The sequence below is a fragment of the Lycorma delicatula genome, chromosome 7 (assembly GCF_047948215.1).
Source record: "Lycorma delicatula isolate Av1 chromosome 7, ASM4794821v1, whole genome shotgun sequence".
In the NCBI taxonomy this organism is placed as follows: Eukaryota; Metazoa; Arthropoda; class Insecta; order Hemiptera; family Fulgoridae; genus Lycorma; species Lycorma delicatula.
Window position 1 is genome coordinate 96,694,548 of NC_134461.1, and position 17,525 is coordinate 96,712,072.

Here is a 17,525-nt window from a genome sequence, read left to right on the forward strand (position 1 = left end):
AGGAGAGTGGAAGAAGTGTTAGGAGAAGACCAATTTGGTTTCAGGAAAAGTATAGGGATAAGGAAAGCAATTTTAGGCCTCAGATTAATAGTAGAAGGAATATTAAAGAAAAACAAACCAACATACTTGGCGTTTATAGATCTAGAAAAGGCATTCGATAACGTAGACTGGAATAAAATGTTCAGCATTTTAAAAAAATTAGGGTTCAAATACAGAGATAGAAGAACAATTGCTAACATTTACAGGAACCAAACAGCAACATTAATAACTGTAGAACATAAGAAAGAAGCCATAATAAGAAAGGGAGTCTGACAAGGATGTTCCCTATCCCCGTTACTTTTTAATTTTTACATGGAACTAGCAGTTAATGATGTTTAAGAACAACTTATTATGTTTAAAACAAAACAACAACATGTTTAACAACAACAACAGTTAAAGAACAATTTAGATTTGGAGTAACAGTACAAGGTGAAAAGATAAAGATGCTACAATTTGCTGATGATATAGTAATTCTAGCTGAGAGTAAAAAGGATTTAGAAGAAACAATGAATGGCATAGATGAAGTCCTACGCAAGAACTATCGCATGAAAATAAACAAGAACAAAACAAAAGTAATGAAATGTAGTACGAATAACAAAGATGGACCACTGAATGTGAAAATGGGAGGAGAAAAGATTACGGAGGTAGAAGAATTTTGTTATTTGGGAAGTAGAATTACTAAAGATGGACGAAGCAGGAGCGACATAAAATGCCGAATAGCACAAGCAAAACGAGCCTTCAGTCAGAAATATCATTTTTTTACATCAAAATTTAATTTAAATGTCAGGAAAAGATTTTTGAAAGTATATGTTTGGAGTGTCGCTTTATATGGAAGTGAAACTTGGACAATCGGAGTATCTCAGAAGAAAAGATTAGAAGCTTTTGAAATGTGGTGCTATAGGAGAATGTTAAAAATCAGATGGGTGATTAAAGTGACAAATGAAACGGTGTTGCGGAAAATAGATGAAGAAAGAAGCATTTGGTAAAATATAGTTAAAAGAAGAGACAGACTTGTAGGCCACATATTAAGGCATCCTGGAATAGTCGCTTTAATATTGGAAGGACAGCTAGAAGGAAAAACTTATGTAGGCAGGCCTTGTTTGGAATATGTAAAACAAAATGTTAGGGATATAGGATGTAGAGGGTATACCGAAATGAAACGACTAGCACTAGATAGGGAATCTTGGAGAGCTGCATCAAACCAGTCAAATAACTGAAGACAAAAAAAATCTATGAAGAGTTTTCTTTGAAGAGTCTGTCAATCACTGTACTCTTCAAAGATGCCAGTTGCCTGACAAATCCTTTTAATCCTACTAAGCATTCTTGTGCACAATTTTCTGTGGTATCAATAGGGGGGCGTTGAATTCAAGTGTTTTTAAATGAACCCATAAGAAAACATCATGAGGATTGAGATTGGCCAATCAATCTGTTTGGATTAGGTGATCTTAAACTTGTAATCTCTAATGAGCCAGAGCCAGAGCCAGAGCCACATACAGCACAAATCACATAAATAACAGTGTTATGAACAGATTTAAATAAATAGGGTGTTATTTTCTTTGTCATAAAATGCTTAACATTTTTTATTATAACATAACATTTAAATAAATCAGCACATTTGTATATTAACAATTAAAAAGTTTACATGGACACCATTTTAAAATGGATTGAAAGATCAAATTCATTATGTTTATACACGTAAACCTCTAGATACCTTAGCAGTATATGAAATTCCAACTCAATAGGATTTACCAATCCTGAGAAATAAATGTTATGTTAAAGATACAAAATGGCAGGTAGCCAGTAAACTAAGCATTTCTGGACATAAATTGATTGATATTAAATTTTTTTTCTTTATTTTGATGAGAGGGACCATCTCCTGAATTCTTGAAACAGTTTTTATATACACTCTGAGTAAAGAAGAGCCTCTACTAACTGTCAGAAGATCAAGGGAGCCATAACTTTGAAAAACTCTGTCCATTTTTTAAAAACACTGTCATAAGCGTAAAAGTAATTTTCAAATTTAATACATGAGGGACAGTTAGATTATAAATTCTTTGCCAAAAACATTAGATAATATCATTGCCAGTTTTTATCCTTCTTCAATGAAGTTGAGATTCAGCCAGAAAGCATAATATGTCAATACATAATACAAACTAATAAGAAGGTTCAAAAAACAACCCACTTGTAGTAAGTAGTTGACTGACATTTTATGAAACTGATATCAGATATCCATCACACAAATTTTTCTATCAATCTTCAGATTATCTAGAGCAAGAGTAATCAGTGTCCTACTTTTGTTTTATATATAAAAGACATAAGATCAGTAAATAAAATAATTTATATAACTATAAATAATAGATACCCTGAGGTCTACTTGTAAAAAATATTGATTATAGATAAATTGTCCGCAATCCACAATCATCAGTACTATGAACACACCGAGCTGCCATCTAGCGTACTCCATCTCAGACCAATTCTAAAAAAAAAGAAGAAAACGGAAAAGCTGGCAACATGGTTGCAAAACTTTCCCGCTTGTTTTTAATCCCACTTACTGTCTCAATGTAGTCAAAACTGTAATATTATGTTTTATCAACAATAAAGTGATGATAATTATTTGAAGAAAGGAAACTGTCAAAATGTCTTGTACTTTTTGAAAATTTTATTGTTTCTTATGATTTTTAATTATTCTGCAATTTCAAAACAAACACTGATCATTGTGTAGAAAATAATGTACAATTTCCCACTTTCTTTCCATCAAACCCAAGAAAAGTGTTATGAAACCTTCTACTTCTACCCCACTACTCGTACTTCTACTTTAAAAAGTCAAAAATTAAAAAATCCTGAACATTCATGACTAATATTTTTTTATTTGGATGAATATAAGGATCAAGAAAAGTTTTCAAACTTGTCAGGTCTTCAAAAAGTTTAATGGCACCAATCTTTTTATAATGATAAAAAAAAATCATTAGTTTGTTAGGCAAACATAACATACAGCATCATGAGTAGCAAGAAGTAACATCTTTCATGAACCAAGTATGTCTTTACTGTTAATGCTTATTTAAAATCACAATAAAAAAATACAAACTACTGGGAAGATGGCTTTTCTTTTTTCTTCCTGGTTATTATATTAAAATATCAAATAAATCTACCATCTCCCACTCAATGTCTCACTTTTGAAAACAGGGAGTGTTGCTGACATTACTTTTTCTAAGCATTCAAGTGTTTTGATGGAAGACATCTTTTCTAAAGTTTAGTATTTATTGGTTCATTCTCTTAAAAGGTTACTAAGGAGGCTTCCTAGGTTATGTGGATTGAAAATTTCAGTAAACTAAAAAAAATTTTGAAGATCCATACATACTGAATCACATAATATGTATGTTACAAGAACCAGAAAAGGAAATGTGAGTTTTGTATTACTGGTGATTTGTTTCATTTGAAATAATATGACTAATTTAAATAAAGTTTATTTTACCAAAGAAACGTAGTTTCACCACAGTAGAAACATTAACAATAAAAATAGTAGATTTTTGAGTTCTGAGAAAACTGAGATACATTCCATGAGCAACTTCTTTATTCTCTGAAAATTGGAGTATTATATCCCATTATCATAAAATTATCAATCTATTTTTAACAGACATCTGAAAGTTATCAAGAAATTTCATAAACTTTTAGTATTACTATATCCTAATAAAGAATGTTGTTGGATGCAACAAGATAGAGCAAGAACCCTAACAGTTACCTTAATCATAGAAGGGTTATACAATAATTTAGGGCAGGCTAATTTTACCAGGTATTTCTTCTCCTAACTTTTTATTGTAGAGGTTTTTTTCAGAAAATTGTTTTTCCAAATAACCCCCAAATCAGTTGATGAATTAGAAATAAACATTAAAAGCTCAACATTTTCACCATTTTGGAAGCAACTTTCAGGACATTTTCAACCATTATTAACACATTTAAACTCGTAAAGTTATAACAAGAATATTTATAACATCGTTTGAACACTAAGTAACATTTACAAACTTCATGTTAAAAAGATGTAAACTCATAATATAATTTAAGTTCAGGCAAAACACAAACTTATTAATAAGACTTAGTATCAACAAAAAATGTTTCCCTCTTTACATTTTAATTTTGAGGCCATGGCCATATGATTATTTTTTCTTTCCCTCTCTCTCTCTCTCTCTCGCTCTCTCTCTCTCTCTCTCTCTCTCTCTCTCTCACTCACTCTCTCTCTACTTCATTTTGCTACATTTTGATAAAAAAAAAAATATAAAAACGATGAAACTAATAATGCTGAATATAATTTTAGTATAACCACAAAAACATTTAAAAATGAATAATAATAATAATAATAAAAAGTAATTATGTTTTAATTAAGGAAATGAAAATGTCCTTTTGTATGTTTCTATAAATTTCCTTAAAACTCCCAGTAATAATCATACAATCAATCTAAATTTACAACTGAATTTATTGAACTTTGATAAAGGATTCAAGAAGAAATCTCTCTGGATAGCCTGACACATTAAATCTTAAGACTTAAGAATTATGTGAGATGACCATGCTTTTACAAACAACATTCAAGTAGTAATATTTTGAGTCTTCTGTAACAGTTCGATATGATCCCTACAAATAAAATTTTGAGTATATACTAGATTTTATTTGATACTTCATTTATCAAAGATCTTGTCCTCAAGATATCTTAATAAAAAGAATAATTGTTCTCAAGAAAATTTTATTGTTTCACAGTTTTTCTATGTAATTTATGCATTTTTTTATCGAATGGTGTCTATATACATATCTAACATTTTTTCTCTTAACTGTTAATAGTGTGTTTTATTTTCATATTATCTTTGTTTTATAACTTCTAAAGGCCTGTTACTTCAATTTGTGTTAATTATCAAGTTAGCCATTCTAACTGATTAAATCATTTCAATTTCTGATTGCAAAGGATTTTGCACCAATGGAGAAACCTATATTAATGAAATTTCCAGAATGAACTTACTTTTAACAGGCTTACCAAATTACACAACTGAAATTTTATTAACTCGAAAATATTTACCAATCTGATCATAACTTTGTTAAAATACAAATAAATAGTTGAAATACTAAATGAGAACTTTCTTTATTCAACCAAAATTACTCAACAGTCATTCAAAACTGTTTAAGTGGAAAACAAAAAATATTTAGGCTTATGTTTATAGGAATGTTTTCTTTATGTTTTTTTTCTATATTCTCTCTCTCTCCCTCACTCTCTCTATCTCTTTCTCACTTTCTTCATTTTGCTCATGTACATTAGTAATACATTCCTAACATACATCTTTTTCTGTCTGTAGGTAACTTTATTTTTAATTTTTAAATATAATTTACATTACAAAATAGTTCTGATTTTTTAGGAGCCAAAGACATAATTTGGTCCTTAATCATCAAAATATATTTTCATTAAATAAATGGATAATATGTGATGCAGTAGTAATAAAAGACAAACAACATCACTTAATAAGCTAATCCTGGGTCCAATTTGAAAATTTTTGAAAAAAAAAAATTTGAAAATTTTGGTTGCCGGATCCAATTTGAACATTTTTTCTACGTAAATGTAATAAATCAATTTACAGTATTCATATTTATTGAAAGTATTCTATTTCTTGTTAACTAGCTTCACAATAAGCCTAATGGCTGAAGAACTATCAGATAAAACTGAGCCTCCAAATCATCTCCTAAAAATACTCAATATTAGTATAAAATTTTGACTTTTTAATGAAAGGTTAACATTTTTGTAGACTTGAAAAGTTTTATTAAGCGATATGTACTAATGATTATTATGCATCTGAGGATGTAGAAGTTTATACATCCCTGGAAGCATATTATTATTTTATAAGATGCATATTATTATTTCACATTACTTATAATAATATATATATTATTCTTTTATAATGAGGCCTGGAACCCCATAATGCTCCATGTATCGAATCATAATATTATTCCATGTATCTGGAATCAATGAATAGTGCAGCTGCCTAGAGATTCAGAACTTAGTGTCACACTGTAAATAAATAATCCAGAGACCTATAAATAGTTAATAGTTTTAAGTTTAAAAAATTTTAGTGTTTAAGTAGAAAGTATTAAAAATTTTGTTCCCGTATCTACAACTCAAATCATGTAAACTAAATCTGTTAAAAATAATGATACCCGTTAAATGTCAGAAAAAATAAACCTGCAAGTATCTCAAACCTTAAAAACCAAACTTAAAATAAAATCTGAAAAATGGATTAGGAGATATCTTACTAAACTGCAAGATAATTAATCCAAATACCTCCCTGTGTTAAGTAACATGTTTGAAATAAATTTAAAAAAGAGTACCTTTTTGTCATAAAAACATTTTATTAGAATATGTAAGTAAAAAAGAAACTGCTGCTTACCAAAATAATAGTAGATAAATGGGCTGTAATTATAGCATACACACCACCAGAGGCACCAACTAGAGATGTTTCTGGATTAAAGACCGATGTTCCAAGAGAACCAGCAAGAACCCCTGCTAAATAAATAATAAATACACGCCACCATCGATGAACCATCTCTAATGGAATTCCAAGCATTATTTGAACAATAACATTAAAAAACAAATGAAAAAAACTGCAACAGACAAGATTAACACATTTTGTTATGCTGTCTGAAAAAATATATAAATACTGTAAATTCAGTATTTATCACACTTTCACACATTTTAACAGGTTTGGATGAAGTCATCCCTTTTCCACAGGCCAAATAAGTAAATTTCAGCACCAACAATCTGTAATTTTTTAAAATTAAAAGTTGCATCATTAATAAAAGAGAGCAAAAACAGAATTAACAATATGAATGTAGTGAGTCTTATTATGGAACTACATTTCTAAAACCTGCACACCTTATAACTTTAAACTTATAGAATTCAGAAAATTGAAATTTTGCACACTTTCCAAAACAGGCATAGAGCTTCAGAATCTAATTAAATAAAACCATAATTATATTCCATCTCCACACTGAAAAAAAAATGTAAGTATACATCTGTGCAACTGCTAGTAACTGGATTGCAGACTAATCATGTACCTGGTAATTATTTCAACATGGCTTCTTAATCTGGACAAAATTTAAAAAGGTGTATCATTTTCTGATTTTCCTAATAAAGATGCTGAATAAATTCGATTTGGGTAGTTCAAATACCTAACATTAATTTCACTGGCAATGCAAAAATAGAAGAACTAAGAAAATAGTATGCCAATTCAAATATTCAAGCATCAAAAAAAAGAAAATTTTTTTGATAATCTAAATTATAAAGAATTATGAACACACAATAGTTTTTTTATTTTTACAAAAAAAAATTATGTAAAATCTTTTCATAATCATAATTTCAAAATAAAAGTTCTTAATTTTTATAAAGCTTCTATACCATTATTAATCTTGGCATATTTGGCAAGCTTATCTCTTTTTACTGGTTTATATGGATAAAAAGGACTATTTTTTTTTATCTATATTCACATAGGAAGTATGGTTTTATTATAATGATATACCCCAAGAGAATTGAATAATTATTATATCCAGACTTGTGCACACATACAATAGAATAATAGAATACAGTTTTAAAATCAATATATGTTTTAAAAATACCAGCAGATTATTTCCAAGATATATTGTGATAATAGGTCATTACATGATGCTCTTACATGCTGCTCAGACTTTCAGTATAAAACATTTGCTGATGTAGGTGTTGCAACTGCATACAAGACAAAGTAAAAACAGTTCAAAAGTCATTGGCCATAGACTATGGAAAGCAAATTCAATTCTATGATTGGTTTCAAAAATCTCTAGCTAACAATTCTGATAATCCCTTAGACTATATTTTCTATACTGATGAGGCATGGTTCCATTTATCAGGATATGTGCATGCACAGAATTCACATTTAGAGTCTGTCAAGAACCCACTTGTCGTATTTGAAATTCCTCTACGTGACCAGAAATTTGTGATGTGGATTGAAATATCCAGGAGAAGAATATATTCTTCTCAGAAATAATAAATTCAGATCATTATTGTGAACTCAGTCACCAGTTCATGGAAGAGCTTACCAAGGATGAAATTAATAATGCTTGGATTCAACAAGATGGCACAACTGCGCATAAAACCAGGCAGTCCATTAAGTTACTGCAAGAAATTTTCAGAGACTGGATAATTTCTAAAGGCATGTGGTCACTTTGTTCTCCAGACTTAATCCCACTGGATTTCTACTTTTGGATTCCTGTAAAAAGTAATGTTTGTCAAGGATACCTTCAGGAATTTTTAACTGCTACTCATGATTTCACTGACTGATTGTTCTCTGACATGAACAATTTGTCAAAGTTTTGGAGAACAGGAAGAAATAATGCAGATATATTTGGATGTTCTTGAAGACAAGTTCCAACTAGCTTGTCCACTATTTTTCAAATTTTAAAGCTAAATTTCTTAAAAATGGTTCAAAAATTTTAAATAAAATTTTTATGGACTATTTTGTGGACTTATAAATTTCTGGACATATATTTTAGCACTTTCAGGTAATCATAGATAACAATGCTGAACATTTTGTTATGCTTTTCAGAAACAAAAATAACAATTTTTATTTATTTTAAGAAATTATTTATTTTAAGAGAAGCAATTAAAGCTGGAAGAAAATGTTAGGTTTAATTAACTCTAGCTTTATTATTACAACTGGCAATACATAAAATTATTTTTTTTTACACTCAGATAATAACTTTGCTATAGATCCTAAACTTATTCTTTGAGATAACCTTACACTCAACTGTGGTACTTATTTGGAACAAATACATATGTTATTCCAAATAAATGTCATAAATACCGTGTTAGAATACGCTGATGGATCCTGGAAATTGAACTATGGTAGACTTCGGCTTCAGCTTTTGACTCTGTGATGCTCAGTAACTAAATATGTTGTTGTGGAGGGGATTTTCTTCAACTTAAATTGCTGAATGGGTGAAAATGCACACCTCTCAGGAAGCAGACAATGAGTATAACTTGTTGAAGTTGTTTAAAATATGGGTATAAACCCCTCAAATCCAGATTGTCAGTAACACCTTTAGGAGGCAAGCCTCCACATGACTAGTTAACTGTAGGTTTAATAATTCATGCTAGGCAAATTTAAAAAAATTCAGAGAAATACCAAACACCTTACCAACCAAACGGATTAAAAACGAAAGAAAAAGCATGACTGATATTTCTTTTTTGTCATTCAATAAGTGTAAGGTTAATAAATAATTATTCATTATTCAAAACAGTACTCACTTGGCATGAACAAACATATATGTAACAAATCTCCATATTTCTGATCGTTTGGAAGGTGTATAAAATGTTAACTCAGCTGCAGGACCAAAGCTAAAAGATGTGTCAATAAATCCAGAATATTTACCTCTTAAATTCATTAATGAAGCTGATAAGTCATACAGAAAACATGTAACCTGCAAAATTATGTGATTATTATACATATATTTAAAATCAGGATTCACAATAAGCTAGAAACCAATCATCATTGATTTTTTTTCATTCTCATAAAATTTATTTTAATGCTTTTTGCAACTTATTGGTTGAAGGTGTTTTTAACCACAATAGAACTGTTTGAAGAAATGCAGTAGAATTTTATCTTGCAGGGCAGTTCAAATTACTAACTTGGTTATAAAAATTTTTAATACTTTTTAAGATATTTATGTACTAAATTAAATAAATAAATTGTAATACCTGAATAATGATAAAATAGCTGATAATGAAAAATATACATTATGAATGATAAGCTGTCATAACAGTAAAGGTGACCTGGCATATTACAAATCACTCCAGAAAGCATGTCATCTCAGGATTATTAGGAAACTGAAGAGTGATGCAGTTCCCCAATGCTTTCTTCATGGAGACAAATATTGGGCTTGTGGTTGCAAATCAGCATGACAAGCTCACTAAAATGTAGCTGATATTCAAATTTAAGCAACACCCACACTCTGTTCAATACAGAGACTGTATTGCAAACTTCATTATTCAGAGAAAGCAATTTTTCTACCAATATGTTGTTGATATTCCTAATAATCTATCGAGATTTTCAGTAAAAAAATAAATTTTTAATAAATACTATACCTCAAGAGCACTAATAAGCAACATACAAAATGGGGGAGGTGAACATGTGTATTCATCTTCATATTCTCCACCAGTAAATTCAGGATGAGTCTGAATTCGTCTTTTTCTTGCAACAACTGTATGTTTTATATAACTGTTCAATGTTCTAATGATTAATTGCTTTCCAATATCACTTTCCATCAAAGTAACAAATTCATCAAAATCAATGAATCCATCAGAATTCACATCAAATTGTCTCAATATGTTTTCTACACCACGTTCAGGAATATCATAAATAAAATGAGGATCATTCACTTGATTGTATAATTCTCTAATTGAAATCTTTCCATCATTATCTGCATCATACTGTAACAAAAGAATAAAATACTACAACATTTATATTTTTTGGTAAATTTAAAATGTAGAAAGTTACATTGAAAATGAAAGAAAGATGAATTGAAAATTAATCATTAATTTTTTAACTTTTATAAATAATAATTGCTAATAAAATTTAGTATATTTTTTCACTTTGTCCTTTTTGTTTTGTTGTGATTCCCTTCTGAATGAAACATTTTTTCTAGCAATTTTCCAGTTTCATATAAAATAACAATTGTAAGTAAACCCCTCACTTTTTCACACATGCTGTACTGGTAAATGATGATAAACAATGTGACAGTGAATCTTACTTTTCAACCAATGAAATTAATTTTTTATTTGAATCTTCAGATAAATTTTAGGTTTTAGTTTTAGTACTGACTACAATTCATAAAAATTTTAAAGAATTACTTATAAAATTCATACAAATTATTACTACAAGCAATACTCACACAGGCTACTTATAAACCTTAATAATAATTTTTTAGAATGTGTGAAAGTCAAACAAAAATTAATTTAAAAAACATAAATGAATAAATGAATATCATTTATGCATAACATAAATGTATCTATTATAATACATTACACTACTATGAAAAACAAGCAATCTAACAATTAGTAATAAAAGAAAAATTAAAATAACTCTGAGTAACTGGGTCAATAGCTAGCTAGGGAAGGTAACAGTAATTTCTTTCTTCACTTATTGTCTAAATCACAGAAGTGCAGTAATGTAATTCATTTTTAAATAATGTTTTCATTTAAAATTTCTTGTTTATTTATATCCACAAATATCACTGAGGAAAAACCTCAAAAACCAAGTATCATAAAAAATGAATATATAATAATGGTATAAATAAGTAATTAGAAACTCTCTTAAAGTACAAATAAGAATAAGCATCCTCAAATTGTTACTCTTTAGGACAGTTCTTTTAAACTTCATCTCCCATTGAAAATGTGAGATTTTTCAGCACAGTATGATGAATTGTAACTCACAATAAAGTCTTATTTATGTCTCATAGCTGTATTCTCAAATAGAAATTTTTTTAGATTATAACAAACAAATAAAATAGTCTGAAAAATACAAATGGAAAAAGAAAAAAATTTTTAATTAAAAAAAAAAATAATGAATAATATAATTACCTAATTTATCTAATGAAGAATTAGCTATAATTCTTGTATTTTTTTTTTTTTTTAGTTTAAAAACCAAAATTCTAACACAAGCATTACCCCAGAACATAATACAAGATAATATGTAGACATATAATAAATAATAATTTAAGTATTTAAGTCCGTAGCTTCAGAAGTACCAAAATCACACAATAAGCTTATTGCAATATGATGACAGAAAGTTAATTACTAAACAATCACTGCTCTCAAAGATTTCATGATATATGCTTTTCATATCCCAAACATTTGGTGGAACACTAGGGTATCTCCTATCTGGGAGTCAAGAGTCAGAGAACTGACTTAACTCATAATTTAAGTGAAAACGAATGAGCTAGTCCTCACGACTTCAAAAACTACAAACAAATCAGTCATTGAACCAGGGCAGCTTTGTCTTTGAAGAAGCTAAAGAGGAGAATTTTAAATTTATTTTCTGAAAGAAAGGTGATGTAATCACTGTAAAAAAACATTCTGTCTTCAGAAACATTTACTAAATTAAAAATATAACTGAGTAAGAATAACCCAGAGTAGACTTCAAAATACCATACTGGCATCTTTATATTAATTTTCCTTAAAATTTAGATTTTTAACTATAGCAGCAAGATAAAATATTAATAAATCAAAAAGCAGTCTTCTATTGTTAAGTCCCTAGAAGTTATTTCATAATTAATGGAGTTACAGGCTAATGTAAAAGGCAAGGTGAAATAGCTACAAGCCAAAGCTCCAAACAAAGTGTCTTTCTAATAATTAAAATATGACAAAGTATAGGATACAAAATTTCCATAATATTTTTTTTATTATCCTAGAAGTCATTTCATTAACTGGTTTTCAATTGAGACTTGATTGAAATACTGCAACGAGTAGATAAGAGATCCACAGTTAGGTGGAAAGGAAAACCATAGTACAGTCATGCATACCAGAATGTTTAACAAGGACTTTGAAAATGCCCACAAACAATTAAAAAATTGTCAGTTAAAAGGCTTTTTCTGTAATTCACTTTATTAATCAGACAAAAATAGCAAACAACTGGATACTTCTATATCAATTTATTTTTAAAAAATAGTATATTTTTTCAAATTCTACACATCAAAAAAAGTATTGTTTAATTTTAATGACAAACTGCATTAAACTATAATTATATTTAACTGCAATATAATATTATAATTATACTTTGAATATTCACAGAAAGATCGTTTCCCTTTGACTGCATTCTGTTTTTTAATTACATAGGGCCCCTTTGTGATTTTTCAAGAACTTAATGTAATCTATTTGCAGCTATATGATCCACAGTTTGGGTGACTCACATTAATGAAAATAACATTAATAATCATTAAAACTGCAGAATATTTAAGTAACTTTTTATAAACCTTTAAAAACTTACCTTCTGAAAAATTAACAGCCAGTTCTGAAACAAAAATATTAAAATGTATTTAAAAAGCACATAATTTTATTTAATAAAAGTACAGAAGAATGTACCACAGAATAACTGTATATGATTAGTGAAGATTCTAACCTTTATCCTTGTAAATATATTACGTGAAAAATATTCATTTTTTACTTTTCCTAGTATGGCTGGCCAGCTATGCAAATTTGAGCTACTGTTCTTGAGCACTGCTTTGCCATTCTTAGCTGTAACTTATTTCACAGTGATGTGAGAACACACAAACCACTTCACTCAACCACTGAATTCACTTTTTCAAACCACTTCATTGAAACAACTCAAATATGCAGAAATATCAAAAAACACGCAAAACATAAGTAACAAAGAATGAAATTACAACAAACAAAGAACAACACAACATAGATCCTTCAAAATATTAGCACCAAAAAAGACATACATTATATGTAGAGTGTAATAAAACTCAGCCTTCTAGCAGTAGTGTTCACAAAGAAGTTTGATTTAGGGCAAAAGCTAGCTCAGACTTTGATAAATTTTTAAAAACTCCACCCCAAATAAAGTTAACTGTAATCAATTTAAAAATTGTTCTGTACATACAGATGTACAGGTGAGCAAGTTAAAACCAAACCATGCTGCCTCCAACTGGAATTATTTGAGGTCATCTTTAATGCTGCTACAACTAGCACCATTACTGCTTGAATATGTTATAACTCTCGTCCATCATTGTCAGCTGTAAACAGTTCATAATTCAGTACAGTTCTTTTCTTTGCAATTGTATTTTTCTAAAATGTTCTATTCAATCAAAAAAAAACTTACTATAGTGGAAAATTATGTGCCTTCTAAATCCTTTCAAGAAACACATCAAATATTCACTAAGAATGTCCAAATACCTGTATCCCAGCAAATAATAACATATACGACTTGATTAAAAAAATGGTGAACAATGAGATCAATTTAAAAAACAAAACAAAATAGGCTACTTTCCATTAGGACTCAAGAGAGCCAAAGCCGATATTTAAAGAAGAATTTTTGTCAGTCTAAGAAATCTACACACAAGTTATCAACAAAGTGTTATAAAATACACATCTTGCTGTAAACGATTCTTCATGATTTAAATTTCAAACCATATCAAGAAACAACTACAACAGAACAGACAAACCAAAATTTAATTACTGCCATGGCAATAATTAACATTATCAATGGACAGATAGACCAGATCCTTTATTTCATGTCAGATGAGGCATGGTTTTATTTATCTGGATGTGTGAATTCAAACATCCCCAGGTTCTGGATGACTGAAAAGTCCTCATCAAATGTTTGAGTGTTCACCTCACAATAGGAAAATTGGTCTGTGGCTTTACTGTCAATCATATGGTGTACTGGTAATCATATAATGAAGCCAATACCCTTTGACCAGGCTATCAATACAGACAAATATCATAAAATGTTTTAAGAATTCTATGCTCGGTTAACATTAACAGATTGTTAACTTCAATCAAGATTGAGCAACTTGTCACACACTAAATGATTCCTAGCACATGTTCATGTGGCTTTTACAGAAGAACAAACTGTCAGCAAAGTACAGTGGCCTCCATGTTCTCCAGATTCGCCTGGTTGCAATATTTTCCTTTGGAATTATGTGAAAATACAGTTTATGAATCAGATCACCCACACTCTCAATGAATTGAAAGGGAACATTACACAAGAAATTGACAACATCAACATTTTGTGTCAGGTAAATCTCAACATAATTGTTCATAGAAAAGTGTATTACTGTGCAGGGCACTCACTTCAAACACCTTTTGTAAAAATATGATGAATTTGCTAATGTAAATATAGAATTTAATTTAATTTAGATTTTAATTTTTCATTTCATTCATAAAATGGTACACGATGCAACTGTAATTCATCTGTAGCAATTCGGTTTTATGTTGCTCACTCAGTATTATAACAAAATTCATTACTACCAATTAAAATAAATAAAAGTTAATTTAAATGCAATGCTTTCCAAAATAGGCTTCTGATTGATTCTTGAAAATAAAATGTTTTCCATAGCACACAATGAATGCACAGTAGTCAACAACAATGTGTAATTTTGTTACATGGCTATGTGCTATCAGTTATGGTTAAGCGGTGGTAAATGAAAAATGGTGTCCTTCACTGTTACTTGTGCTATTTATCTTACTTGTGCTATCTATAAAATATGCAGTATATATTTTTTTTGTAGAAAGTCACAGGATCACTAAAATCCATGACAACTGAATTATGTTTACAATAACAATAATGAGGGACATGCTATGAGAGATCGCCAATAGGAATCTGGAGAAGAGTGTATCTAACAAAACAACAAAAAAAAGTCAGTAATGAACAAAAACAAAAATTGATGGCTTATTTTTAAACCATTAAGAATTTTGAACTAGGAACAACAATGTTAATGTACTTGAGAAATATTCATATATGGTGTTGCATGTTTACACAGGATATTGTTCTTAAAGAACAATGTCAACACTGTCTTCATGTCAACATACAGCTCTAACTTGCACGTCTCAATGTAGAGCAGTTCAAGTGAAAGTTTTTTTATTAGACCCTTACTTGGCTTGGCACCAAGTGACTATTACCTCTCCAACAAAGTGAAGGTCTCATCAGCTAATGAGGATTTTGAAACCACTGGAGCTTACGAGTTAGTAATGGTAGAGTATCCTGATGAAAGTGAGGTTCCACAAAAGCTGGTCTCAAAATCTCTTAAGTCACTGAATATTCTTTGTTTCTATGGGAAGAGAATGAAATATTTTTCTTCACACCCAACCTTTGCAAATATACTAATCAATCAAATCAATAGATAAAAAACCTTTCTAGTCATTTTTTCAGTCAATAACAACTAATATTTTTAAAAAGATTAAGCAAAAAAGGGAGGATTAATAAGAAAAATAACATTTCCTAACATTAATCTAATTTAACAACTTATTTATGTTAAATGTTTCCACTCTAATCAACTGAAATATTTACTTACATGTTCAAATGAATGAAGAGATATACTTGCATCATGATTTGGTTCATCTTCAATTTTTTGCCGAGACATCCTAAATCATACCAAATGAAAATCTATCAGCACAAAAATAAATTTAAAACAATTTAATTTAAATAATTTTTTAAATATTAACAGAACAAAATTTCATTAGATGGTACATTTTCCATAAAAAGTTATGAAACAGGATTTCAACTGGTATGGAGGTTCTTACTGAGGTGTTAAAACTACACTTATTTAAAATCTGATGGTTCTAAACCTGCTTTTTTGTAAATTTCCTCAATTAAATAATGTTGGGTGATGTCAATGATGAAGTTAAATCGGTAAATGGTGACAGTAGTCACCAAAAAAAAGAGGGAAGCAATGCCAGACTGAATATATTTTCATTATGTAAATGAAATCATACATACTTACAGAGGGAATGTGAAAAAAACATCAATTCATCTAAAATGTTGTGTTTCAGTAAATCTTGCACATTATTTTAGCCTTTTCTAGTGCATTGCAACTTATTTCCAATCATGCCAAATTTCTGGAATTTATTTAACCAGAAAAAGCTATATGGGAATTAAGATTTAAGGCACCCTAAAGTACAGTTAACTGTTTTAAAACTTATAAATTATGACTGTAATTAATCTCTGCATACATTATACCAGGTGTATAAAAAAGAATATTGAGATTTTTATTTGTTATCTGCTGAGTAAGATTACAGTGTTGATTTAGGCTAGAATCATAGAGCACAAAAGAAAGTTTTGTTTGCTTGCATAGCTGTAAACCAATTCCCTATCTTTCCGCTTTACTGGACTCAAAAACAGTACAAAAACAGAAAGTCTGTTTTTGTACTTTCCTAAATGTGAATCTATAGTTAAGAGTTCAACATGCATTCCATATAAAATTTAATTGTGATCATTATCCTCCAAGTGACAATATCATTTGTTGATAGCATAATCAGTCTGAAATTACCGGATGTCTGTGTAAAGGGAAGAATTCTAGATTATCAAAGGTATCCGAACAAAATATTGAACATTTCAAGAAGTTTTACCTGCAGTCCTAAAAAAAATTATTAAAATGGCCAGTTTTAAACTAGCAAGGTTGGTGATAAGTGTGTGGAACATTTTAAGGAAACACATATGCACCCATAAAATTTACAGCTGTTACCAGCTTTTAAAACTCAGTGATTATGCTGCTCATGCCAACTTTGTAATCAAAATGTTGATGACTTTATTAATTGTGTTGTGCTTAGCGAGTCAACATTCAGATTAGTGAAAAAGTTTTTCTTCTTCGATCCCTTAATGAATGTATGGGCACGGGTAGGCTTAAATCCAATACATTGCTGTGGGTAACACTGGAAAACAAGCTCTGTGTATGATATTTTTCCATTGTTTCTAAACGGTAGCTGCGAGTTT

At 29.4% G+C, this 17,525-nt stretch overlaps 1 protein-coding gene across 1 annotated transcript in view; it reads right to left on the reverse strand.

The window, feature by feature from the left end:
• LOC142327772 (rhomboid-related protein 3-like) overlaps positions 1–17,525 on the reverse strand; it is a 32,230-nt gene that overhangs the window by 5,928 nt on the left and 8,777 nt on the right. Inside the window, exons 2-6 of the mRNA XM_075371093.1 lie at positions 16,108–16,177; positions 13,080–13,103; positions 10,181–10,525; positions 9,344–9,516; positions 6,456–6,669 (exon numbers count right to left, since the gene is read on the reverse strand). Of these exons, the coding sequence (XP_075227208.1) occupies positions 6,456–6,669; positions 9,344–9,516; positions 10,181–10,525; positions 13,080–13,103; positions 16,108–16,176 (825 nt within the window). The 5' untranslated portion in view covers position 16,177. The remainder of the gene's footprint in view (positions 1–6,455; positions 6,670–9,343; positions 9,517–10,180; positions 10,526–13,079; positions 13,104–16,107; positions 16,178–17,525) is intronic.